Source organism: Podarcis muralis, chromosome 6 (genome assembly GCF_964188315.1).
Source record: "Podarcis muralis chromosome 6, rPodMur119.hap1.1, whole genome shotgun sequence".
NCBI lineage: Eukaryota > Metazoa > Chordata > Lepidosauria > Squamata > Lacertidae > Podarcis > Podarcis muralis.
This window is the reverse complement of record NC_135660.1, coordinates 68,369,980-68,396,722: the sequence shown is the minus strand read 5'-3', so window position 1 is coordinate 68,396,722 and position 26,743 is coordinate 68,369,980. Positions and strand designations below refer to the sequence as shown.

General features: G+C 44.6%; 1 protein-coding gene across 1 annotated transcript in view; it reads right to left on the bottom strand.

Moving 5' to 3' along the window:
* MICU1 (mitochondrial calcium uptake 1) overlaps positions 1–26,743 on the bottom strand; it is a 130,675-nt gene that overhangs the window by 8,509 nt on the left and 95,423 nt on the right. Inside the window, exon 10 of the mRNA XM_077930505.1 lies at positions 16,228–16,336. Within this exon, the coding sequence (XP_077786631.1) occupies positions 16,228–16,336 (109 nt within the window). The remainder of the gene's footprint in view (positions 1–16,227; positions 16,337–26,743) is intronic.

Genomic DNA, 26,743 nt, shown 5'->3' with positions numbered 1-26,743 from the left:
TCTTACTGGACCCCATTCAGGGAAAACAGAAGTGATCCCCAAGGAAATGAGAGCACGCAACAAACAGGTTTCATAATGTTTGCTATGTGAAGCATTAGTGATAACTGGAGAGCCAAGATGCCCAAAGACATGTTGACAAACAAATTTGCCCGCAATAAATGGAATGCATTTATGACAAATATTGAGATTCATTAAAGATTTCACATGTCACTGATTAAAAACAGGCATCCAAAAAAGCGAGATAGCATATCTAGGATGAAACTTGCATCTTCAAGCACTCCGGCAGCTACTTGTTATCCACACTGCTGTCATCTATATAGCCCTATTCAGGCATTAGTCTCTCATATGATTAATATCAAGTGAGGAGCCTGCAGCTGTTGGCCCCAGCCCTGCTGTCACATCTCTTCACCCTTGTTGCCCAGGGGAAGGAATGGAGAGGGGAGACTGAGCCAGGCATATTTAAAATCCTGGGCAGTGATGGCTGATGCAGATTGGGACTGGTAAGGCAGAAAAAGCAGGGAAACCTGCAGTAGGCACAGCCAGAACTAATGAAAGGCAGAGCCAACTAAGTTTATTTTTGTTCCTGTCCTCATCCCTGTTGATTTCTACAAGGAGGCCATGGAGAGGGAGGAGGAGGAGGAAGAAGTGCCACGACACGGACTGGCTGTATATGGAGCAGCTCAGTTGGAAAGCTCAACCCCAAGTTGATTACAGAAACTGAAGAAACTAAAACTAGTTTCTTATAACAATGGAAAAGATCCACTGTCACATAATCTCTAGGACAGGGGGCTGCAACCCGCGGCTCCGGAGCCGCATGTGGCTCTTTTACACCTTTACCGCGGCTCCGGGGCGGATACTAGCGAGGGGAGGAGGCGCACTGTGCGCCCTGACACTCCCCACTGTGGCGGGCGCTGTTCTGGCTGTGACGTCGCATGGGGGCGGTGCGTGCGTTAGTCACGCACCGTCCCGATGTCACCTTCCCGCCCGCCCGCTACATTGTAAGGGGCATGTACGCTGGTCACTGCATTGAAAGGGGGCATGTACGCTGGTCACTGTTTTGAAGGGGAGTGAAGAACACACACACAAAAAAAGGTAACTTGCTAATTTAACGTTTATTTCTATGAGGAGGAGTAATTCAAACAAAGAAATAATAAAAAAGTGACAAAAAAGTTATTTTTATAATGACGAGTTTTGCGGCTCCCAGGTTTTTTTCCTTCGGAAACGGGTCCAAGTGGCTCTTTTTGTCTTAAAGGTTGCAGACCCCTGCTCTAGGACAATCTCTTCAGAAATGCCAATTCTGTCCCTTCCCCCTTTTCTACCCACCTTCTCCTTTTGCTCTCCTATCTATGATTGCTCTCATTAGTCTCCTTCGACCCACACCTGTGCTAAGGAGGATGTGAGGCCAGCAGCAGAAATGCTGTTTCTCAGCAGATTTCATCACAACGAAAAGGAAAAACCCTGCAGTGCCAGCCATGACCTAGCCCCCTTTGGTTTCTTCATCTTCAGTGGAGGAAAGCAGGCCAATTTCTTCCATGAGCTTAATAACCTGAAGAAGGGCTCCCTTGGTTGGAAACTTGCTGATTAGCATAATGGAAACTCCAGAGCTGCCAAGAGCATCAATACTCATGCTTAAAAGCACAGCCGCTGAAGAAAAATAACCCGTCTCACAGGCACATTGGTGGTTTTATCTGCGTCCCGTTTTCAGGGTCAATGAGCTAATTCATTTGCAATTCCTCTCCTGCTGTGTCCTCCAGGTAAGCCACTCAGCATCGCAGGGTTTCTAACTTTTATTGCAGGGTTGGGAAATCTGTGGTCCTCCAAGTGTTTGTAGGACTACAACTCCCATGACCACTGGCCATGCTGCCTGGAGATGATGGGAGTTGTAGACCACCAGTATCTGGAGCCCCAAAGGTTAGCCATCCCTGCTTGTTTGTTTACATCTGGTCTAGATTCACATTCACTGGAATCATATACGTAGCGAGACCAGACATGTAGAATCGACAAAATTATACAACCATTGCCAACTGGAGATAAAGAGTTTGGTCTCATCTACATATAGATGGAGCCTCACTCAAATTGCAGCAAAACATGCAGAGTGAGCATACTGAATTGCAACTTCCTTTTAAAATGTTTAATAGCACTTTTACCTTTCTCAGCAAAAGCAATTAAAATACAGACACATGAAAAAAACTGAACATCATGCTTTACCACCACAGCCACCCAACCCTTTGGTCAGTTTCAAAACCAAGGCAGTTGCATAACCAGTGTGTGTGACCCTGGGGGTCTGTGCCCCTCTTTTACACCCACAAATGTACCACCATTACATCGCAGCCTTGTTTAAAGGTAAAACAAGATGCAACCTCTATGGCACACCTTTTCTAACTTTGTACAGGAAAGAGATGGAGGGACACAAAACTCTGGAGGTTGCAGCTTCTTCATCAACATGTGCTGCACACTTAACACACTACTTTCTCAAACATATTTAGGCGCAGTAACCGCTGGGCACGTGTCTGCGTATTTCAAAGACAAGGCAAGATGCAGTCCTGATTAAAAAAACAACTTTACACGGTCCTCTGCACATTGTTGTGACTCAGAAAATGGCAAGCCAGGTGGCACTTCTGTTGGGAGCAATGAAAGGAAAAGCAACTTGGTGGCAGATCACACCCTTTGTATACTAAAGGTCTAAGGTTCAATCCCTGTTATCTTCTAGCTGCGAAAAGGACTGCGCACCAAATGATGGGAAAGACTTCTGCAAGCAAGTTGCCACTCCACATGGGAAAATTAGACTAGATGCGTTGCCGCCTGCCTGGGCATGGCCCACAGCCAATGCCCAGTCAGGCGGCAAGGTACTGCCCCTCCAGTGGGGCCTCTGATTGGCCCATTTAATTTTGACTTTCTGGTGGGGAATCCCACCCCATATTTCTGCTCCCCAAACGGCTGGCAAACATGTAGGCTTCTGCTGGTGAGGACGGTGGAGAGGGCCAAGGTCAGCAACCGGGGCCCACCTGAGAAGGGTGAGCGGCCATTCTGGGATAAAAACAGCTTCCTATGGTTTTTATTCCCTACATAAAAAGCAATAAAACCCAAGAGGCATTCATAACTGTGCTTTACTTGCTGCACTGTGATCTGTTTGTTTTTGACCTTCAGAGAAATAAGAGTATTCCTGCTTTAAATCTTCCACCCCTTAGGCCTCTTTATGTACAATCGCAGACGAAGAAGAAACTCCATTGGGTGCTTCTTGCATTTTACAGGCTCTGTAGCATGCACTGATGTATGTGTGAATGCTCAGGAGTGGGCAGGGTGTATGACAAAACATATTCTGTGAAGGAGGAAGGGGGGGGGGAAGCTTAATTTCCAAGCAATTTCTGCAGAAATTCTAGCTCAATTGGGCTAAACAATTCTGAATCAGTCTTTTGCCAAGTGAACAGCAGGGAAACCTCATTATGTGTAACCAACGCTCACATGGAGACACATGGTAAATTATGCTGCATCACTCGAGCTTCCAAGGCGAAAACAAGTATAGATACGTCAAGAGGAAACGCCAAGTCCATTTACAGCTTGCCAGTGTTTTAAGCTATTAAAAATTATAAAGCATGCACACTTGACCTATCTGAAAACATGTCTTTCATTCCAATGCTCCCTTAGGCACAAACCACACTTGGGTAGATGCAAGGCATTTGACTTTATAATGAACTGTAATACAAGCTAATGGATGCACCGGATGAAGGCAATTCAGCCCTAGAAAGAGGGCTCCGCAATTGCCTATTGTGACACAGAACATTTGTACGCACCTTAAACACCCATGAATCATAATTAAATTAGGGCAGCCAAGTTGGTTTCTCCTCCCTATATTTATAAGGTAGTCAGAGCAGATTAATCCCAGGGCTTTTGCATATATTGCCTCATAGTCCTGAGTGTTAGTCAGGTTTCACCTTCCCATTTAAGTTGATAAGGACATGCCAACAACAGACAGAAACAGTGAAGGTGTTGGTGTTCTTTATGCTCCGATCCTCCTTTCCAAAGTGCCTCTGGAGTAATGAACAAAAGCAGTTTGTTACTGTCCTGAAGCCTAATGAATCTGAGACCCAAGATGACACAAAACAGATGGGGCAAGCACACCTCTGCATAATGTTGTTGATGATCCTCTATTCACAGATAATCACTTTGCCAGAGACTTGTGACCACACCTCTTGGGATGGCTTTCAAGCTCCACATTTTGCAAGTATCCTCTGTACCAGCTAGCGATGTCTAGGACATGCATTTTGGGTTACTGATGTGCTATTTAAAGCAGCCCATATGCATACCAGTCAATTTGTGATCTAGCGTCAGGAAGCAATAAATTAACTGGTACATTTTGGCCAGGATCTAAAGAGCGATGGGCTTTTACTGCCATATAGGACTGACCTTTTTCTTTGAGCAGCTGACTTCCATGTCACGAAAACAAAGATCACCACAGCCAATCACAAACAAACAACCACACCCTAGGCCAACCCCAACCTCTCTCACCACCAAAGGAACACAAGTGAACAGCACAAGCCACGCTGACACCAAACCCTACATAAATTAAGCATAACAGAAACATCGCCACCTGACCCCACTCCCACCCAACTTCCCTCCCTCCACCCCCCCTTTTCTTCTTCTTCTTCTTCTTCTTCTTCTTCTTCTTCTTCTTCTTCTTCTTCTTCTTCTTCTTCTCCTCCTCCTCCTCCTCCTCCTCCTCCCCCTAATGTCTCAACTAATGAAACGGATTTGTAAAAATGTTACATGGAAAAAATACGAGGCATTACACTTACCTCTGTAAAACAAGAAAATCTTTAATAAAAATTTAAAAAACCAAACTGTACTCAAAACTCCTCAGTTTTGAAGGGGTTTGTCATGTAGCATAAATAAGGCAGAAAAACAAGCCTGAACCCTGCTGGGCTCATAGAATGAAGCTCGTGGTTTTGGGGATCCTATCAAATCTACAATATAGCTCAATCTATAAAATGCAATGTGCATTTATACCCATGTACACAACAGTGCTAGTGCGGTGTAGTAGCCCCAGACTAGGGGCAGGAAGAAGATCAAGGTTCAAATTCCACTTAGCCATGAGGCTCACTAGGTGACCCTGGACCAGCCACTCACTCTCAGCCTACTCCACAAGGTAGTTGCTAGCCTAAAATCGATGAAGGGCAACTGGCGATTATACTGCCTTTACCTCCTTAAAGGTAGGATATAAATGGAGTAAATAAACAAGTAGGCCTTATCCATAACCTAAAGCACTTCACAATCCTTCCTCAGCTATTGTAAACTTTTCCTTTGAAACTAGGGCTGGGCGATATCTGGTTTTCAACATTGTGATATATCAGTAGCTAAATACAGCGATATGCTGCTATATCACAACTTCTGACTCTGGAATGTATCTTGGCTGCTGCTTATTTCCCCCCTTAGGGGAGGAAGAAGCATCACCCAACCCTACAAAGCACTAATACACACAAGCCAGAGGGACATTGGGGCGTCGTTCAACTGCTCAGCTGGGGGCGGGAAACCTTCTGCCCCTCATCTGAGCAAGCTCCCATACCCTTCTGGCTCATTCAAGCTGGAGGGGCATGGGGCTTCCTCAAAGGTGCAGGCAGGCATCTGAAGGCAATTTGAGCTTGTGCAATTTATAGCCAGCTAAAATGGTCTGAAACCGGTATCACAATCTGAATGTCATACTGGTTTCAGATATTTTATCAATATATTGGCCAGTTCTATTTAGCACAGCATTTTGTTCTGTCTGCATAGCTACAAACAAAAAGCAGCATAAGTGGGCTTCTCCTCTTGGCCTGGGGGGTCAGCCTTGCTCCTGCTGATCCTCCCTCCCTCGTCCTTTCCTACACTCCTCCAAAGTGATTTAAATTCACACTCCTGCGGAGTTACAACCAGGTCAGCAGCAAATAGAAAAACCGTATGTGCTCTGGCTACTGCAGATTTTGCAGAAGGTTAATAAAAATTACAAGAGAGTCCTGCAAACTGGGTCACTGTGTTCGCTGAACGCTCTTGCTAGGCTGCCCTGGGAAGAGCTATTAAGCTTTTGTTCACATGAAGGCTTTTATAATTAATTAAAAGCTAACATGTTTTCAACTAACCCATGCTAATGAGCTTTCTTCGAGATGTTCAAACAGAAGCCAGCATTCCAGGTGAGCCAATCTGGGGCACGTCCTCAAAGGCATTAACAAGCATGGAGCTTGCTGTTCGCTAGGCCAAGTGTTCACAGTTTACAGCTTTCCTTTGCTTGTGGCAAAGGCAGCATCAGCATTGATATGGCTACAGTAACTGCAGAACGTTTTCAGATCTGCCGACTGCAAAACGCCAAAGCAGACTTGGGGCTAAATTGGGCACGTGCAATTTTGCCTACAAAGAGATTCTGGTACCATCTATCACACAATAATCTAAGGACCTCACTGCCCTGGCTACACTGACCATATTTCATGTAGACATCAATTTTGCCTGGATACCTATTTGGACATTTGGAGGGCTTATATGAACATATGCCTAACTTAAGATATATGGATGGTTATTGCATCCTTAACGTGAGCTGGTGGCAGTAACTTCTGATCTATCTAGGTATTTCTTGCGGAGCTTGTAAAAAAAGAAAAGATGGCCAGGATCTGTTGGAAAGGATCTAGATATCTGTGGGAAAATTCAGAACCAAGCTTAGGTTTAGCAAAATTATCCTAGCTGCAAATGAACACAGGCGTTGCAAGGGTTGCAAGAGGACCTAAACTGATATTGTATATTACCAGACCCTCAAAGTGTCCCTCTTTTCCAGGGATGTCCCTGATTTAGAGAAGCCATCCCGGTTTCTGATTTGATATCGGAATGTCCCATTTTTCCTTATAATGTCCCCATTTTCATTGGAGAAACATTGGAGGGTATGGAGTCATCCAACCCCCGAGCCATCTGAAGGCAATCCTGTATAGGGAAGTTTTTTTTTTTTTTTAAAAAAAAAAGTTTGTTGTTTTAATATATGTTGGAAGCTGCCCAGAGTGGCTTAATTGCCAATTAAGTTTGTTCCATTATGAGGGTGGGGAGGTGTGGCGGAGAGAGATGGAAATGAGAAACCATCTGCAAAAGCACCCCGAGAACACCCAGGGCCTGAGGAATTATGAAGGATGTTTTAGTAGGCCCAGTTTTCTGCTGGTCAAAAAACAAACACATTCTAAGGTCTCTAGTGGACAAACAAAACCAGCAACGAAATTTAATGTTGAAATAAAGAGTGGAGGCAGCAGCCCTTGGAGCATTTCCATGTTATTGCTTTTGAAGCAAAACCCTTTCTAGTTATGTCAAGGGTGATATATTCTGGACCATTTTTCTTTACAGACAGACACACACCCAAAGGGAGGAGGAGGTGTGTGTTGAAACTGATTGAAATAACTCCAAAAAGCCTGAATGATGATTTCAGCCTACTCTAAAAAGAGGTTAATGAATCTCCTGGCCACAAAAAGCTATTTGGGTGGTTAAAAGGGACATTTGTATAACAGAAAACAATCAGTTACCCAATGCATTTCGTGCAGTTCTGTATAACATTTCTGAATGCTTGAACAGAATTTCATATCCTCTCCCCCATCCCCTGAGACTGCTCACTTTATTCAAACATTTTACGAAGCATGACTTACATACAGAGGGAAGAGATTCGCCCAGATATTCTGGGTGCAAACATCTTTAATCAAATATTCTTTCTGAACTCTTATTATCAAGTAAGATACAAAACAAAACTCAACTAAGCAAGTGGCGGTGGGACATATCAGTGCCTACAATACCTGAGAAAGGCCTCAACAAAAGTATGTTCAGACTTCATTCAGAAACAGATTATACTTCAAACAACCCAAAGATCAACACAGTGAAAATTCAGATGTTAAACTGTATACTTCTGTCAACATATGTGATATAATATACCACATTAAAATCACTTTTGGATAACTTTAGGTCAGGAGTTAGGTAAATGGTGGGCCTTCAGATGTTGTTGGATTCCCATGAGCCCCAGCCAGCCTTAGCTAATGGTGAGGGATGGTGGGAGTTGTAGGCCAACAACATTTGGAGGAGCACAGCTTTCCCACTGCCACTTTAGCTCTTCTCCATCACCAGACACAGGATGGTTCATAAAACTTAGGAGTCAACCACCTCAGCTCAGCAGGACTTCTGCCCAAGAAGTCCTGGAGGACAGAACAATGGCTCTTGCTATATAATATACGTTTTCCTTTGACCCATCGCTTGCTGCTTATTACCCAGTGTAGTTGCCTGAGTTAAGACACCAACTTAGTAAAAAGCAAGTGCAAACTTATCTCTAATTTGGTCGTCCTTCATAGCCTCTCCCCTATTAATATGATTGGCTCCATCCTCTGCCTGAGGAGCCAAGCCTGTGTTGCTGAGCTGGAGCATCATCATTAGGGCTGCTCTGCCAATATTCAGGGAGTGCAATTATATAGGACAAGAGTTTTGGAAGGGCACAGAGGGAGAACCCAATGGGCCACATCCTAAGACATCAAAGCGCCACGGCTGCCTCAGTGCTCGTGCAATGCTGAGCCAGCAAAAGACTTCTATTCAGAGGTCAGGAGAACTTTTAGGACTCTGAACCATTCTTTCCCAATTCCCAAGGACAGAAGGTCACTTGGGCTAACATGAATTGCCCACATTTGTGCCATGCAATCTTAAGTTAACTCAATACCGTACAATCAAGTTGTACATTATTTGGTATAGAAGAATGAAAGCATAAAATTTCAGTAATTATTACCCACACTTGTTCTGCTGCGGTTTCATTTTCCCTCCTCAAATGTTGTATATGCTGCCTGATTTATCCTTGCCTTTAGCCAATGTGAGCCTATTTGCTTTTCACGGTCATGGTTTTTATAGCTTTAATTAGAACTCTTACCTTAGTCAATTATAACTGCCTGTCTTCCTAATCCAACAACAGAGTATTACCTTTGCTTGCTTTTGATATTTATTAATTGATGCACTTCTATGCTTAGCTCTAAGGCTCATATAAATCCTTCCAGCCTTTCCCAAGTTTCATTCAAATGCAGATATATACATTTTTTGCCCATTTTCTTACCCAGTCTATTTATGCTCTTCTGAAAGATTTGTTATTTTATTTTTTCCTGAACAGCAATAATGAATCCCTCAGCAATTTGATTCTTCTCTTTGTGCACGCTCACTAAATCATGCAACGTTCTTGATGGCAAAGATAACATTCAAGGGAGCCCTGAGACAGACAGATGGGCTTTCAGGATTTATGAAACAAAATCAAGTTTCTCTAGAGGAAGTTCCCTCATAAAACAAACATGTTCACATTCAAGGTTTCCTAAGTACAGCATCGATCTTTTCATATCAAAGCCAGCTTGAATCTTAAGCTATTTCTAAAGCCTGTATTTTTAGAACTTACCTTCCATCACTGACTAAAACATTTGTCAACATGTGTAGCAGCTTATTTTACATCAGCAAGAGCTGAGAATCGACACACATTGCCTTCAAATTCTTATTGTCTCTTTGAAGCTAGTGCTTGAAATCCACTGTATGCACAGTTCTCCACATATCAAAGGGCCCTAGAAGATTCTAGTTAGATCTTATGCTTTTATCATCAAAAACTGCAAAATGTAAAAGCTGCTGATCACAATAAGGTTTTATTTATCAGGGTCAGGGAGTAGTAGTGCAATGCCCTGGGAATGAATTGGCAATGTTATTACTTTCTCCAGCCCAGTAACATATAGTCATCCTTCCTGTGTGACATTTTCAGATCTACAGTATTTTTCGCTCCATAGGGTGCACCAGACCATAGGGCGCACCTAGTTTTTAGGGGGGGGGGAATAAAGAAAAAAAAATATCCCCCCCCCCCAGCCCCAAAGAGCAAAGAAGCCAAGACAGTGAGCGGGATCCATCCTGCTGGCTGTCTTGGCTTCCTCTTTAGCCACATGCAACCTCATCCTGCTTGCTGTCTTGGCTTCGTTTTTAGCCCGAGCTTCCCCCGACCCCAGCCCCCAGAACAGGTCCAGGAGTGGCGACAAGATTGCGCGCAACCTTGCCGCCGCTCCCAGAGCTTGTGGGGCTGGGGACGGGGAAAGCCTGAGCTTCCCTTGACCCCACCCCCCAGAACAGGCAGCTATCCGCAAGCCTTCTGAGCGCAACAGGAACTCCCGCCGTGCTCTGAAGGCTTGCGGATAGCTGCCTGAAGCCCGGGGAGCGCAGCAGGAGTTGGTGTTGCGGTCCCCGGGCTTCAGGTTGCAGGCTGCTATCTGCAAGCCTTCGGAGCGCTCCGAAGGCTTGCGGATAGCTGCCTGAAGCCTGCATCCGCTCCATAGGACGGACACACATTTCCCCTTCGTTTTTGGAGGGGGGGAAAGTGCGTCCTATAGAGCGAAAAATACGGTAAGTGTGGCTTACAGTACCATTCCCACCAGTGAGGCTTGCTTGTCACCTTGCAAGCAGAGAGACTAAGGAGGCAGAGAAACTGCTTTAGCCATGATTTGCAAACCTGCTCCAAACTATGGGTTAACATTCTGGTTTTCAGCCCATCCCTGATTATGGTTTAGGAATTCAAAATATTGTATAAAAAAACCTATTGTTAAGTAATGCATCTATATAGGTCCTATACAGCCTTGGGCAAATAATCCCTTCTTACACTAACAAAGATATTTGTTATGAGGATAAAAAGTCCTCATTAGATTCTTGGAGAAGGGTGAGATACAAAAGTGGCAAATAATTGAGTTTGACATAGGATGTAGACTTTAGAATTTCTTCGGTAGCAACACTGTTTTTCTTGATGCTGCTTCAGGGGAGAAAAGAAATCTCTTAATTTATAAAGAAAAATACACCCTGGCAGATGACACACTTATCACTTTAAAATTGTGAGTCTTGGTGTAGCTCTTTGCAGAACTGGATGCCAGAGGTTAAACAGTCAAAACAACATGGCCTGATTTGTCATGCTGCTGGGCAGCCACATAGATAATGAGTATGACAAACTTAACTTGCAATCAGAAAACCAGAAAGTTAATCAGGATTTTCAAGTTTTTCAATGTGCTTAATTTGACAGTAATATTTAGATGTTTGTGGGACAGTTCGGGATTTTAAAATCAGCCCATTATACTAGGAATTTCTGCTCCGGACACACCCAAGTCTAAAAGAGAGAGACTATTGGGGGGAAAAGAGAACTGTTTGTGCTGAGTTCAATTTTTGTTCAATTTTGTGCAATTTCCATATCAAATGCTGCTCTTTTGATAAGGCAGGACTGAAAATATTATCTGCCAAAAAGAAGCAAAAAGAACAGGAACACCATTCACCCTATGCCAAAAGTGGTTCCAGTAGTTTTGGCTGAGCCATAGCATGTGATTGTGCAAAGTTAAACATATTCCGCTCTGTGGAACACCCTCCCATCAGATGTCAAGGAAATAAACAACTATCTGACTTTTAGAAGACATCTTAAGATAGCACTGTTTCGGGAAGTTTTTAATGTTTGATGTTTTGTTGCAGCATTCTTATTCTTATTCTTTTGGGAGCTGCCCAGAGTGGCTGGGGAAACCCAACCAGATGGGCAGGGTATAAATTATTATTATTATTATTATTATTATTATTATTATTATTATTATTATTATTATTATTAGAAAGTTACAGCTGATCTTTTTTCAAAAGACCTGAGGTAAATATAGCTTTGTCCTCCTCTTTTTCAACCATGGTAATTGACTCCAGGCTGGGGAACAAAATGAAGAATTCTTACCAGCAGAGATAATTTTCAGTTTCCCAAGAAAAAAATTAATTAGCAAGAAGCTCCTTCAAGGTCACTGATTAGTATGTTAAACGCATTACTGACAAGTAATCAATCTCTCCATATCGCCAGCATTCCTTGATTTCCCCCCGAAGCTTCAATCCAAACCTTACATTTTCCTCTCTAAAAGAACTGTGAGAACATGAGTTATGACTAGAATTGCATTAATGTTTTCCAGCAGACTTGTTAAATTGTCCTGTCAGCTCTTGATGGGTCATGACTATAATTCTATGTTCACTAGAGCTAAAGACAAAAGAGATCTCACTACGCGCTGCCTGTATCCTGCAATTGTGGCAAAAATATTCCTCCACAGGGTGCCGCCAGCCTCCCCCCAAGAAGAAAAGCATCAATCAATGCCAATTATGAGAAGGGCTTCTCAAAAGAGCTAAGCACAACAAGATAGATGGCAACAATAATTGGTCTCCACTGAGCGCTGCATTTATGAACAGAGACAACAGTGGGCTATGTTCTAGGATACATTTGTGCACATCGTGCGCAGTCGTGGACTTGGAGGAACCCTAATTTCAGTTATCCCCCCCCCCAAAAAAAATTCTGGTCAAGAGGGACAGAAACAGCAGGACTGTGACATTGAACCCAGAGTGCTTCTCCTCGTGGCTTGGAGTATAATGGCTGCACAGAGCCCAAACAGCTCCGTAACTGACTGAACACTTAATTAGATATTGTGCTTCTGAATGCAGTCGTCTTCCCAAGTCAAAGCTTTGCAGTGCTTTGGCCAGCTGGTTCTCATCACATGTTTCTCTTCCTCAGACTTTGCTTACTGTCGGGTCCAATGACTGCTGGAGACTATTGCAGGGTCTGCTGGAAACTGAAGGACCTTCAAGGCTTCTCCTGACATATCCATGCAGATCAGCAATCCCACAAAGAACAGAGACATCTCCATTTAAAGGTCCTGGAGCTGGACTAGAAAAGGCTAAGAACTGAGACTTTCGAGAGCTACTGCTAGTTCTGGATTAGGTGGGTCTAGTCCAGAGATGGGGAACAGCCACTACAACCCTATCCCTTCTGCCCAGAGGCCATGATGGCTGGGGCTGATGGGGATTGGAGTACCACAACACCCAGAGGGCTGCAGGTCCCACAACTCAAACCTAACCTGATTCAATACAATGCACTTTCATATAATTTGCCAGGGACAAAAAAACCATCAGCAGTGAACGTTACGATTTCCAGGTTCCCCTTCCCTTGCTGAGTTCATTCCTAATAGCCCTTCCTTGAAATAGCAGCCTTCCCAGTTGGAACTATTTCTCAACTTCCACATAGGAGGCTGCACAACGGAATCAAATCTCAGTGGGTCTTGGGTGCAATGAATCAATGCAGCATTTGGTTTGCTTCATTAAAAACGCAAAGCATAATGCCGACACAGAATGGGAAAGTGGCTGGATACCTGCTTTCCTCAGACTTGTGCACCATAGCATTTCTTCTCAAAGCACAGAGACAGGAAATAGGGCAGAGTCACAATTTCCCATCACATCCACGTTGGTTCATCATGCAATATTTATATTTTTTTGGGGGGTGTTGCTTACTAACAATGCTCATATTACAATTCTAACCCACAAAACATTTTTTAAAGGGCTAAATCAAGCTAGAGGAGTAGATCCCAGCAACCAACACTTGTTTTTTTTTAATTTCTGAGGATCGTTCATCCAGCTTGTTGGGTGTTCTCTCAAATAAAGTTGGGTGGATAGCTTAATGTAAGAAAAAGAGAAATAGATTGCAAGGCATAATTGAATTTATTTTTTTAAAATGTGCATATATTTTACATAAAAATGGGTTGCATTTAAGATGGGCCCTCCCATAAAGCATATCATAGAAAAAAGAAAAAAAAAGGCTACAGGCAAGCAGCAGCATTTGAATTTTGTTGGGAAGCTCAGCACCTGAGTTTCATTCTGGACAGCTGCTTCCATAGAAACCCCATGCTGCTTCTTAAACAAAAACCAAAAACAGGGAAAATCTGTTCTGTATGGGTAGTTTGAGGGGAGAAAAAAGCATATATGTTGGCAGCCTTCCCTCTTTATACAAACCTGTGCTTTTGCTGAAAGGAGGTGGGTGGTAGAATTTAACGAGCAGTTTGGTGGTTTTGCAATAGGAAAGAATCTCTCAAAATAATTTAGGTATGTTTCACCCTTCAACATGTGACCCTTCTATTCAGAACTGTAGGTCTTGGAAGAAAAGGTCGTTCCATAGATTTAGTACTGTACTTGCCAAACCCCATGGATTACCAAAAGTATTTTGATGGATGAAGTTTTCTGAATGGTTGCTATTCCGCTGATAGAACTTATACCTTGAAGGTTTAAAAAACTAGACTCACACATCATCCCATTTCTACTGTCTCCCCCCCCCCCATGGGGGGGGGCAAATGTCAGTTATGGTTCAAGGATGGAAATGGGGAGCAGGCAATAGCACTTTATACTACTCACTTCCCACCCACGCATTTCGATTTATAACATTTCTACATCATTACAGAGTATGCTACCTTAGGGGCTGGGTGGGAGAATGATTTATATGACACACATAGATTGTGTTTAATGATCAAATAAAAGGTACTGTTTCAATAATCAGAAAATCTATTTCTAATTGAGCACATTACTGGGGGGCGGGCGGGATATTAGCTTCTTTTGTTATTTAGGTATTTGTGCGAGAAACAGCAAGCATAGCCTTTCCTTAATTTAATGGAACTACTGACTTGTTTGGGAGATCCCATTTACAACCTTAGGTAAATGTACCATGTCATCAAACTGAGAAGATCTTGCCTGTATAATGATATTATTAATCACCATCAGAGGTTAACTGTCCCGAATCCTGAATATCAAACATTAATATTGCCTTTGCAAAATTGCACCCAAATCCAACTTCCTTCTTCACAAGCTTCAGTTTTTCTCTGCTACACCCACATCCACTGACAATATGGAACACTCACACAGAATTGGGACAGTGTAAAATATTGATGTTTACATCAGCATGAAGTATGCAAATACTGGTTTTTTTTATATTATTTATATCCACCCCGTTTCTAGTTCTTTCTCTCTCACCGTCTGAAAATCTTGTAGCAACTTTTGGAAAGTTTAGGACAATCGGCTGCAGCATAATTTAGCGCAGAGAACAAAATTGTGCAGTGAAATTTAAGTTGATCTGCTGCAAATGAAATCACTTATTCATGAACTCCGTTGCAGACATTGTCTGTATTTGCTATGCTAATATGTTCTGGATGGGAAATCGGGACGCTCTTCGTTTTGTAACCGGTGCTGCAACAAAAATGGCACCTCCTCTGCAAATGGAAATCCAGCAAATCCAGGTGATCACCACACAGAGCACTGGGAGAGAAGCATGTGAGCAAGGGACTCGCCAAGTCATAACATGCTCATAACCTCCAGGTATAGGGTGGTATATAAGCTAGTCACAAATATTTAAGAGGTTACAAATTACGGTGAGTGTCAAGATGCTTTGTTAAAACATCCCTAACTTGGACTGCAATATAACAAACTGTGCAAACATGCAGCCCACTACACAATTCACATGGTACAGATCTTCCTAGAGTGTACCACTTTAGACTGCAGTGGCTGTCTCCAATGTCCTCTGTCCATGAACAAAGCACAGAGAGAGGAGTTTCAATTAATGCTGCACAACAGAGGAATCCAATACAGTCGCACCTTGGATCTCGAACGACTTGCAAGACAAACGTTTTGGGTCCTGAACGCTGCAAACCCAGAAGTGATTGTTCTGGTTTGTGAACGTTCTATGGAGCTTGAACATCTGTTGTGACTTCCACAGCTTCTGATTGGCTGCAGGAGCTTCCTGGAGCCAATCGGAAGCTGCACCTTGGTTTCCGAACCGTTTTGGAAATCAAACGGACTTCCGGAACAGATTCCATTCAACTTTCAAGGTACCACTATTCAGCAGTTGTGCTAGTTGAATCTCATTATGCAACACACTCTTGCACAACAACATCCTGCTGGTACAAAACATTATGTCAGCAGAATAAGTAACTTTAGTGCTACATTGGATGCAACCCAATCTGGGAAAACCTTTTTAAAAATCAACATTTTGTATTGGTACAATAAAATACCTTGAATTCCAAAAGAAGAGCTCATTTTTCACCCCAATCCATCTTTGAATGTTACCCTGCCTAAAAGAGAGCTCCTGACATGTACAAACTAGCACAGCAACAAGATGGTTTGCATATAAACTCTTTTCCTGATGTGCTGTTTTTCTACAAGCAAGGAACATCAGAGCTGGTAGATCAGACTGGGTGGCCTGCAAGGGCTAATGTTCCGCCAGCCCTTCAAAAAATATGTATCTAAGAATGATTTCATGAGTTTTCAGTACACTAAATATCCCAAATATTGTAATTTAAGGAAGGTGTGGTGATGTGAACATGCACACCTGGCCTCCCTCTTAAAGAAAATACTACATCAGGGGCATAAAATGTTCCATACCTTTATCAAGAGATGCTCCAGCCATGTGATAAAAGCTTAAAGCTGTATCCACATCATTTATGTTTTTCAGGAAAGTGAAGAAGCTCTCGACCTCCTCAAATGTCAGGCCCTGCAATGGGAATGAATTTGCTTTCAGTCTAGCACTTGAACAAAGAGAAAAAGGATAGTGAAAATGCAAGGTGTTTTAATTATCACCATACCCCCCTTTTTTTGGGGGGGGGGCAGGGGCCTGTGAGAACCTTGAGAAAACATGGAGGCTCAGTGCAATGCGTACTTACTTGTAAATCAGTCCTGCTTCCTTTAATGGCTTGTACCTTAAAAATTGCAGATTGGAAGATGGGACTTGTGAACACCAAAAGCAGCAGAAATATGAGATGATTGGACCCTTACTGAACTCGAAGCATGGGAACCCCCAACAAAAAGTTAAAATTTGGCAAAATATCTGGACTTAATGATATGTATTGGTATAATTTGGAATAATTAATATGATATGATTGGATTGTTAAATGGAAAATGTAATAAAAATTATTTTTTTTAAAAAAATTGCAGCCTTAAATATGTGTGGAATGATGATTCCTGTGGAAAATTTCATCACAACCAGCACAAAACAATCATGCTAAATGCCGTGTTTAGGCTCCCCCCAAACCTTGCCTGCTCCAAAGGAGGAAAAAATAAGGCATTCTCTAGCAGCACAAAATGAAAAGAACTTTGATTACTTTTGCTTCTCTTAAGATGAAGTGTTGCTGTAACCTTCCTCATGTGGAAAGCAAGGCTTCGCTGACAGAGGTGCGTAGGCTTATAGCTCCACAAGAACTCAATGGGATACTTCTATTGCCCTTTTGACAAAGTGTGGCCTCAATTGCACAGGCTCCCTTTGTGAGGGCAGTGAAGAGGATGGTTTTCTCTTAGTATTTGATGGTGGGGAAGACTAGATGGGTCCTTCCAGCTCCACGATTCTAGCGGACGTAACTGAATTAGAGGGAATAAATGGCTTGGATGACAGGAGGTGCTACCATAAAAATAAATCTAGTGAGCCGTGGAAGGGAGAGGATGAACTTCCAACATTTCTCCCAAAATGTTCTCACTGTCACTTTCTCTCGCAGGTAACACAAAATTCACTCACATCAATTGGCTGAAATATACGAGGTGAGATGGATGAGTGGTTTTGGCAGCGTTTCCTGGGACCCAGGAGATCAACAGAAGGGAGTGCTGGACAATCTTTGCTGCTTTAAACTGTAACACTTGGTCTTGAATCAAGTTGAGAAAGGCAGCTTTTTTCTTCTCCACTTCAAACGTATTCAGATACAGAGCAAGAACAGGATGCTACAGGGCAAGTTTAGGGAACCAATGAGGAGAGAAAAGGCTTTTGCCAGGGACTTTACCCCTGCCTGCATGCCTGATACCAAAACGTGAAGCCTGAAAAGCAGCATAATACTGCTAAGGGATCATAAATAGAACTCAGCCAACTGATGAACTTGTCTGAAATGCTATTTAACTGAACAGAATGCCAATGAGAATTGTAAAGGACACCACAGGTTTAAATGTGTTTTCCTAGTAAAACCTTTTTACTGTAAGGTATCATGCACCTTCTACTTTTGAACTCTTCAATGTCGATTTTAGCAGTGTCAATTCCTTCGCCCATTTATGGCATTTAAGTTTTGTTTTTACTTCGTTGCAAAGAGCTTTGATGGGGTGATAAATAATATCGTAATTTCCTAGACGTGGGCCTCAGAAACAGAAGCAATAAATGCTTTTTTCAAGCTGGTCCCACCGCTGCTATATTACTTCAGAAGAGTGAATTTGCTGGTCTAAGGCAGCAAACACAAACAACATAAGATACAAACTGATAGGAGGAAGAAAGGCTTCCAACCCCAACTGGCCTAAGGAGAACTAAATAAAAAACAGATGCTTAATAGTAAAGGTGGCTTTCTCAACAGGACTTCCCATGGAAACCAAAATCTGCTCAGGAGGTTTCCCCAACCATTTCAAGCAATTTTGAAGGTTGGGGGTGGCAGGGGAAAGCAGAAGAGTGGAGGAATTATGGTGCATGAGTGGAGCTACAACATGGGATACAACTAGTATCAGGAATTTATGTTTGCCACCAACTGTCTAGTTCTGTCCATGGGTAGCTTTCAGGACTGAAACAACACAGCCCCAGCCAATGGAGTGTATTCTGCCTGTACCTTTTAGTACCTCAACAACACAGTGGAGAAATCTTCTTGCACAAAATAATAAAAAAGCCACAATTCCCAATCATCTGATGGATGTACCAGCTTCCATGCTGGTAAACAAACGCTCCAATTCATGGCACCAATGTGCCATGGCTGCCATTTTATGCTGCTGAAACATCACTGTGCAATTGCTCTTGTGAGATAAAAGAAAGGTAAAGCAGTCTTTCTTTATTGACTTTTTTTTTCTTAAATGGAGGATCTCAACCAAAGATGACTTATCCTGTCTACAAACAAGCATTTTGTACACACGGACATCCAAGGCAGGCAGATAACAAAAGTAATTTTTGCAAGGGCAACCAAATCCAGACAATGAGCTGGAAAGACAAGAACTGAATGTGAGCAAGCACTATCTGTGATGGATGGCAGCTCTAATTTAATTAGTTACTGCATAACTCTGCAAAAAAGCTGTCAAAAGTTTGCTGTGTGATGGTAAACACAACTGGCTACACTTGCAACTCCTGTATCCGCTCTAAAGTCCTTCCTAAAGAACAATTTGCTCCAGGGGTTACTAATAAAGTGGCCTTCCAGGGTACAGCCTTGAGCATTTAATATCTGTTCTTCAGTCTCAGATGCTATGCAATTTATAAAGAGCTTTCTTGTTAAAACAGCACATTTTGATCATTGCACACCGATGCTTGGGGACAACAAAGAGGTTGCAGTGGACCTGTGCATTAAGATCAATTGTGCTAAACGCATGGATAGCGTGGCCATCTCTCTGATGCCAAGTGAAAAAAAATGTTTTTTCTTCTTAAAGTCATGTTGCTTTTCTCGCTCCTTTAATGAGAAAAGGGACTTGACCACTTACCAGAGGTCATACACTTACTTCCCCAGCCCCACACCTTCACCTGTCAATTCCACCTATTCCTCACATACACAATTCAGTGTTACCGTACTTTTCCGTCTATGAGACGCCCCCTATTTTGGGGGGCTCAAACTTAAGAAAATGGGGGAGGGCTGCCCAGAGTTCTTGAGCTTTCTTTGGGGGGGAGTTGACCAATTTTTTTTTGGGGGGGGGGAATGCTGAACCAAATATCACTCACCCAGCTTGCAAATGCTAACAATAGCAAGTGATACAAGCCAAAATACTGAAGCAGCAGCCAATCCAAACCAGCCCTTGCCGCATCCGCTAATAACCCACCCATTTCACAAAGCAGCAGCCAATACTAAGCAGCCCCTGCAGCAGACACCATTCACCCACCCAATCACTAGATCCTGCTCATGGATGCAACCAATTACCCGTCCCCCCTCTGCACTACCCATGTATAAGACGACCCCCCCTTTTTACTTTATTTTGGAGTAAAAACCCCTCGTCTAATACACAGAAAAGTATGGTATATCAACATTAATCAAACATATCTCAAAACCCAGGGACATGGAAAGGAAGCCATGGTTAATATCAGTCAGATATTAATACCTAACCATCATAAAGAGGTAGAGGAAATGTAGATTCAAGAAGGGAGAGGTCCTCTTATCTAGGGTTGGAAAACCTGTGGCCCTCCAAATATTGTCCCTGGCTATTGATCATGCCAGCTGGGGCTCTTGGGCATCCTTACTCTTAATGGCCAAATTAGCATCATGACCGCAATGGTCCTGCAGGCACTAACATAGTCACATATGTTACAAAAATTTCCCATATGAAAGAAGCAGGGGAAAAACTGGAAGAAAGTGAGAAATGTATTTCCAACTTTGCAAACTAGACATGTAATTGCCCCAATGACTGAAGTATTATTTAGGGAGAAGAGGAGTTATATACAAAGAGAGGAGAGCATTTCCTGACACAAAGCAAGCAAAGGAAAAGACACGTCAAGTGACTTTAAGGCTCTGGCTAATCCAGAGACAGAAACATTAATAGCAGGGATGACTTCCAGGTATTAGCTGATAATGAATGAAATGACACATGTCTTCATTGTTAAAAGCAGACGGGACCTCTTGACAGTCCTGAAAAAAGCGTGTAATAGTTGCTCAAAAGGACACAGTCCTTCCTACAAACTATTAATGAACCACTGTTCCAGACAAGTGCCCGGAATTGGAGTATTACTGGAGCAATATTTTATTGACGCTATAAAGCTAAATGGACCTTCTGAAGAACTGAAGTCATCACTGACACTGAGACTCTACCAAACAGTCAGGATGGTTAGCCCCAGTTTAGAGAGGCACATTTTGTCTTGGAGGCTCCCTTGCAAAAACCATTCAGGCTTAGAGATGCCGGGAAGAATATATTTCAGGCATCATTAGCCTCCACTAGTTTTACAGGATGATCCCCAGGCGACTTTGCTAGTATCTGACTCAGTTTAGTAAAATGCAGCTTGCACTGGCAGAATATTTTAGGCAACAGAGTCATGGCCCAAGTTATTTTAACGAGGCCCCAATAAAAGCATGTTTTGCAAAAGGCTTTGGCATGCTTGCTTATGTCATGTTTTCCCACAAACAACTTTGATGTGAAACTCTGTACGTTATGATTAGAAGATGTAGGTTAATCTACAGGAGAGTGCATTAATGTGCAGAGTAGGTGTGCCTTTGTGTGCAGTTAGCTAACACATGTCCTGCTGAACAGCCAGGGGTTTCCAATCTGTGATCCAGAGGTCCCACATTGCGGGAGGAGGAGACGTTGCAATGCTAGAATAGCTTCCCTGAAAAGTCTTGCCTAACATTGCAGGCGAGACTTGGGTATATTCTGAGTGCTCTCAGTGGATGATAATAGGACCCAATACAGTGGACGCTCGGGTTGCGAACGTGATCCGTACGGGAGGCACGTTCGCAACCCGCAGCTTTCGCAACCCACAGCACTGTGTCTGCGCATGCGCGGGTTGCGATTCGGCGCTTCTGCACATGCACAAAGCGCGATTTAGCACTTCTGCGTATGTGTGAGCACTTCTGGGTTCGGCGCGGTGCGCAACCCGAAAACGCACAATCTGAAGCGTCTGTAACCCAAGGTATGACTATATAAACTTGAGTTGGTATCTTAGACCTAGACTATACCCTGATTCCTTTGCAGCATGCAAAAATTCCTTGGAATAAACTCTGGGTATCCTCAGCAGACATGCTGATGTAGAAAGGATAGCCTGGAGCAAAGAAGTTCAAAAACCTTTGTCTTGGACTAAATCCCAACCTTCTGTTTCTCTCTCATAAGCTGCTCTTTTTTTGCTTTTTTTTCTGGGAATGAGCTCCACTGAAAACAGGGTGACTTACCATATTTTTCGCCCCATAGGGCGGGGGAATAAAGAAAAAAAATTATTTCTCCCCCCCCCAGGCGTGGTGCTGGCGCAGGGGAAGCCCGAGTTTCCCCCAACCCCAGCCCCGAGAACAGCCTGCTATCCGCAAGCCTAGGGAGCCCGGCGGGAAGTCGCACCGGTCTCCCCAGGCTTGCGGAGAGCTTCGCGAAGCCTGGGCGCGCTCTTCAGCGCACCCCAGGCTTCAGAATGCAGGCAGCTCTGCGCAGTCCTCGGGAGCCCGGTGCGACTTCGCGCCGGGCTCCCTAGGGCTGCGCAGAGCTGTGCGAAGCCCAGGACTGCAGGCAGCTCTGCGCAGCCATCGGGAGCCCAGTGCAACTACGCGCCGGGCTCCCTAGGGCTGCGCAGAGCTGTGCGAAGCCTGGGACTGCAGGCAGCTCTGCGCAGCCATCGGGAGCCCGGTGCAACTACGCGCCGGGCTCCCTAGGGCTGCGCAGAGCTGTGCGAAGCCTGGGACTGCAGGCAGCTCTGCGCAACCCTTAGGAGACCGGTGCAAAGTTGCGCCGGTCTTCCGAGGGTTGCACAGAGCTTCCTGAAGCCTGGAGAGTGAGAGGGGTCGGTGCGCACTGACCCCTCTCACTCTCCAGGCTTCAGCGAAAGCCTGCATTCGCCCCATAGGATGCACACACATTTCCCCTTCATTTTTGGAGGGGGAAAATTGCGTCCTATAGGGCGAAAAATACGGTACTCTAGAATGAATGAGAAAATATTTGCTCTGTTAACAAATTAAGTATTTATGTCAATGACTTCATCGATTCAGCTGCTTTCAAGCTTCTCTCCCTGATCTCTTTGGTTTGAAACCTGTACCTAGTCTCTCGCTCCCTGCCGTGGTTATTCTCTTCATCTTGTCTCCAGGAACTGCTCAGACTTTCCACTAAAGAAATTCCCCTTATTGACCATTAGTTTGTCACTTTCAGTACTGCACACTCTCCGTCTTCCCCTCACACCAACTCTACCTTGGCTGCACCAAGGATTCCCTGCCCGAGCTGCTTCAGGTCATGGCGGATATGCTCCTGGAGACACCTAGCTTGGTTGTCCTGGGGGATTTTAACATCCATGCCGACACGACCTTACAAGGGGCCGCTCGGGACTTCGTGGAAAGCATGGCCTCCATGGGGCTGTCCCTGAATAAGTTTGGCCCAACTCATAGCCATGGACATGCCTTAGACTTGGTGTTCACCTCTATGGATGTTGGTGATCTGACACTAACTAAAAGCGAAACAAAAGAAGTGCCATGGTCAGATCACTTCCTGGTGCAACTGGACTTCTCCGCAACCCTTCCCCTCTGCAGGGAGGTGGGACCAACTCGGATGGTCCGCCCCCGCCACTTAATGGATCCAATTGGTTTCCAGAGAGTGGTAGGGGATGCTTTATCCCAAGTTGATGGCCTTTCAGCTGATTCCCTGGTGGCACGCTGGAATGCGGAGTTAACCAGGGCTATTGACTGTCTGGCTCCGAAGCACCCTCTCCGATTGCATGGAGCCCGGACAGCCCCGTGGTTTTCCCCAGAGCTGAGGGTGATGAAACAATCGTTGAGACGGCTAGAGCGCCGGTGGCGGAAAACTCATTCTGAATCAGACCGGACACGGGTTAGAGCTCAGCGTCGAGCCTACCAAGTGGCAATGGCGACGGCGAAGAGGGCCTTCTTCGCCGCCTCCATTGCATCTGCAGAAAACAGCAGCAGGAGACTCTTTCAGGTGGTTCGCAATCTATCGGAACCACCTGTACCACCGGGGCCTGGTAGGGACCCCAAGATCTCCTGCAATGCTTTTGCAAAGTTTTTTGCAGATAAAATCGCTCAGATTCAGAAGGAGGTAGACTCCACCGTGGGAGCAGGGCCAGGGCGGGAGAGTGCTAGAGTTCTGTCTGGTCCTGTTACATGGGATCAATTCCAATCTGTTACCTCCGAGGATGTGGACAGGCTGCTTGGAAAAGTGAAACCGACCACCTGTCTCCTTGATCCTTGCCCATCCTGGCTGATAAAAGTGAGCCGGGAAGGGCTGGGCGATGGGCTCTGCGGGGTGGTGAATGCTTCCCTCTGTGAGGGAGCCTTCCCAGACCCGCTGAAAGAGGCGGTCATTAAACCGCTTCTTAAAAAAACATCTTTAGACCCGGCCAATTTGGCCAACTATCGCCCAGTCTCAAATCTGCCATTCTTGGGCAAGGTGATTGAGCGGGTGGTTGCTGAACAACTCCAAGCACGCCTGGAGGAAACGGACCATTTGGATCCCTTCCAATCGGGATTCAGGTCTCACCATGGGACTGAAACTGCCTTGGTCGCACTGGTTGATGATCTCCGGCGGGCTAGGGACAAAGGTGAGAGCTGTTTCCTAGTTCTGCTGGATCTCTCAGCGGCCTTTGACACCATCGACCATAACATCCTTCTGGACCGTCTACAGGGGTTGGGAGCTGGGGGCACTGTCATACAGTGGTTCCGCTCCTTCCTCCTGGGCCGTGTCCAGAAAGTGGTGGTGGGGGATGAGTGTTCAGACCCCTGGGCTCTCACTTGTGGGGTGCCTCAGGGTTCTGTCCTCTCCCCCATGCTTTTTAATATCTATATGAAGCCGCTGGGAGAGATCATCAGGGGGTTTGGACTGGGTGTTCATCAGTACGCAGATGACACCCAGCTCTACCTCTCCTTTAAATCAGAACCAGTGAAGGCGGTGAAGGTCCTGTGTGAGTGCCTGGAGGCGGTTGGAGGATGGATGGCGGCTAACAGACTGAGGTTGAATCCTGACAAGACAGAAGTACTGTTTTTGGGGGACAGGGAGCGGGTTGGTGTGGGGGATTCCCTGGTCTTGAATGGGGTAACTGTGCCCCTAAAGGACCAGGTGCGTAGCCTGGGAGTCATTTTGGACTCACAGCTGTCCATGGAGGCGCAGGTTAACTCTGTGTCCAGGGCAGCTGTCTACCAGCTCCACCTGGTACGCAGGCTAAGACCCTACCTACCCGCGAACTGTCTCGCCAGAGTGGTGCATGCTCTGGTTATCTCACGCTTGGACTACTGCAATGCGCTCTACGTGGGGCTACCTTTGAAGGTGACCCGGAAACTGCAATTAATCCAGAATGCGGCAGCTAGACTGGTGACTGGGAGTGGCCGCCGGGACCATATAACACCGGTTCTGAGAGACCTGCATTGGCTCCCAGTACGTTTCCGAGCACGATTCAAAGTGTTGGTGCTGACCTTTAAAGCCCTAAACGGCCTCGGTCCTGTATACCTGAAGGAGCGTCTCCACCCCCATCATTCAGCCCGGACACTGAGATCCAGCGCCGAGGGCCTTCTGGCGGTTCCCTCACTGCGAGAAGTGAGGCTACAGGGAACCAGACAGAGGGCCTTCTCAGTAGTGGCGCCCGCCCTGTGGAACGCCCTCCCATTAGATGTCAAAGAGATAAATAATTACCTGATATTCAGAAGACATCTTAAGGCAGCCCTGTTCAGGGAAGTTTTTAATATGTAACTCTGTACTGTTTTTAACACTGATTGGGAGCCGCCCAGAGTGGCTGGGGAAACTCAGCCAGATGGGCGGGGTATAAATAATAAATTATTATTATTATTATTATACCTTTTGCTCCTTCTATGACCTGCAGTCTATCATTGCAATGGCTTTCTTTGAAACACTGTTCCTTTTTTAATGGCCATTTTCAACTCTGTATTCTCAACTCTGATTTGTTTGTCCCACAGTCCCATTCAACTGTTTGCTCCATAATCTCCAGCCCCAGCCTCCCTCTGAACTCACTATCTCTGTTCACACTCTTGAGTTGCTGAGCCCCTTCGGAGGAAGTAAACATATCAGTCAAACTTCATTCCATTTAAAAAGTCCATTATCTCTTCTCCTCTGGCCAAGCACCATCACTACACCTCCTCCTAGGCCAACCCATTCATTCCAATAATCCTCAGAGCCTTTTCTTTACCTTTTATACCCTACCAAAGCCTATTCCTTCCACTCCCCCATCCTTGGACCAAGACCTCATCACTCCTCCAATTCAAAAAAATGAAAGCTCTCCATATTTCTCTTGCCTCTGCCACAATTTTTTGAGGTGCCTTAGGGTAAACCTACTATTGCCAGGCCTCAAACCTGACTCCTTGAATCTTCAACATGGGAATAATTTTGATTTGGTTTGAAGGCACACTAAGCCAAACCATGGCATGTTGTTGCCATGCCTGGTTTAACTACTCTAGGGCTTGGACTCAGGATTGTCAGTCATCCAAATCCAGTCTCATGGTTCAACTCTCTCCAGACTACTCATGAGATGTAAATAAGGTTTGTTCTTCGTTTATGGGTTGCGGTTTGTTTGGGAGAAGCTAAGCTAGGTTCAAACGAGGAGACCTCAGTGTGGCACAGCAGAAAAACCACTGGGGAGCAGCGCAGCAGCTACAATCTGCTCCCTCGGGGGGATGATTGCACTGGCCAGCTCTGGACCCCACCATCTTGATATATTCTCTACTTCGAATTGGATTACAGCAATGGAAAAACAAGAAATGGCTTTTCAATGCAGAAACAGAGGTTCTTAATCAGTTCTCATTTTGGTTTAATTGTTACGTGCAGATAATAGTTAATCAGAAAAGGAGTGCTACAGGTCTCCTAAGGAACTGTCAAGCCATTCTTGTGCTGCCATAACTGAGTACTTTCATTAGCAAGATTAAAATATGTCCTTTCACTTTTAAGTGTTTTTATTCAAGGTCTCTCAGCGTGCATTTAACTTCCGCAACAGCTCCAACCTCGTTCCCCCCTCAAAATTATGAGCCTACTTTCCATAATTTATTTTCCCCACATAAGTTCATAATATATAAATGACAAATTACCCAGTCAAAATGGATAATTAATTCAAGGTCACGCCAGTGGTTATGCATCTTTCCCCAGTTAACTCGGGCAAAAAAAAGAACACGGGGCCTAGCGCTATGCAGAAGTGTGAGCTTTGAAAGCCAACATGTTTGTAACCCCTCTGTATATCCCCCCCCCCCCAACTGTATGGCCACATTTTCTTCTTGCCACGTACGACCAAACGGTGGTGATCCATACGATTATCCCTGTCAGACATGCCAGCCCACAATCC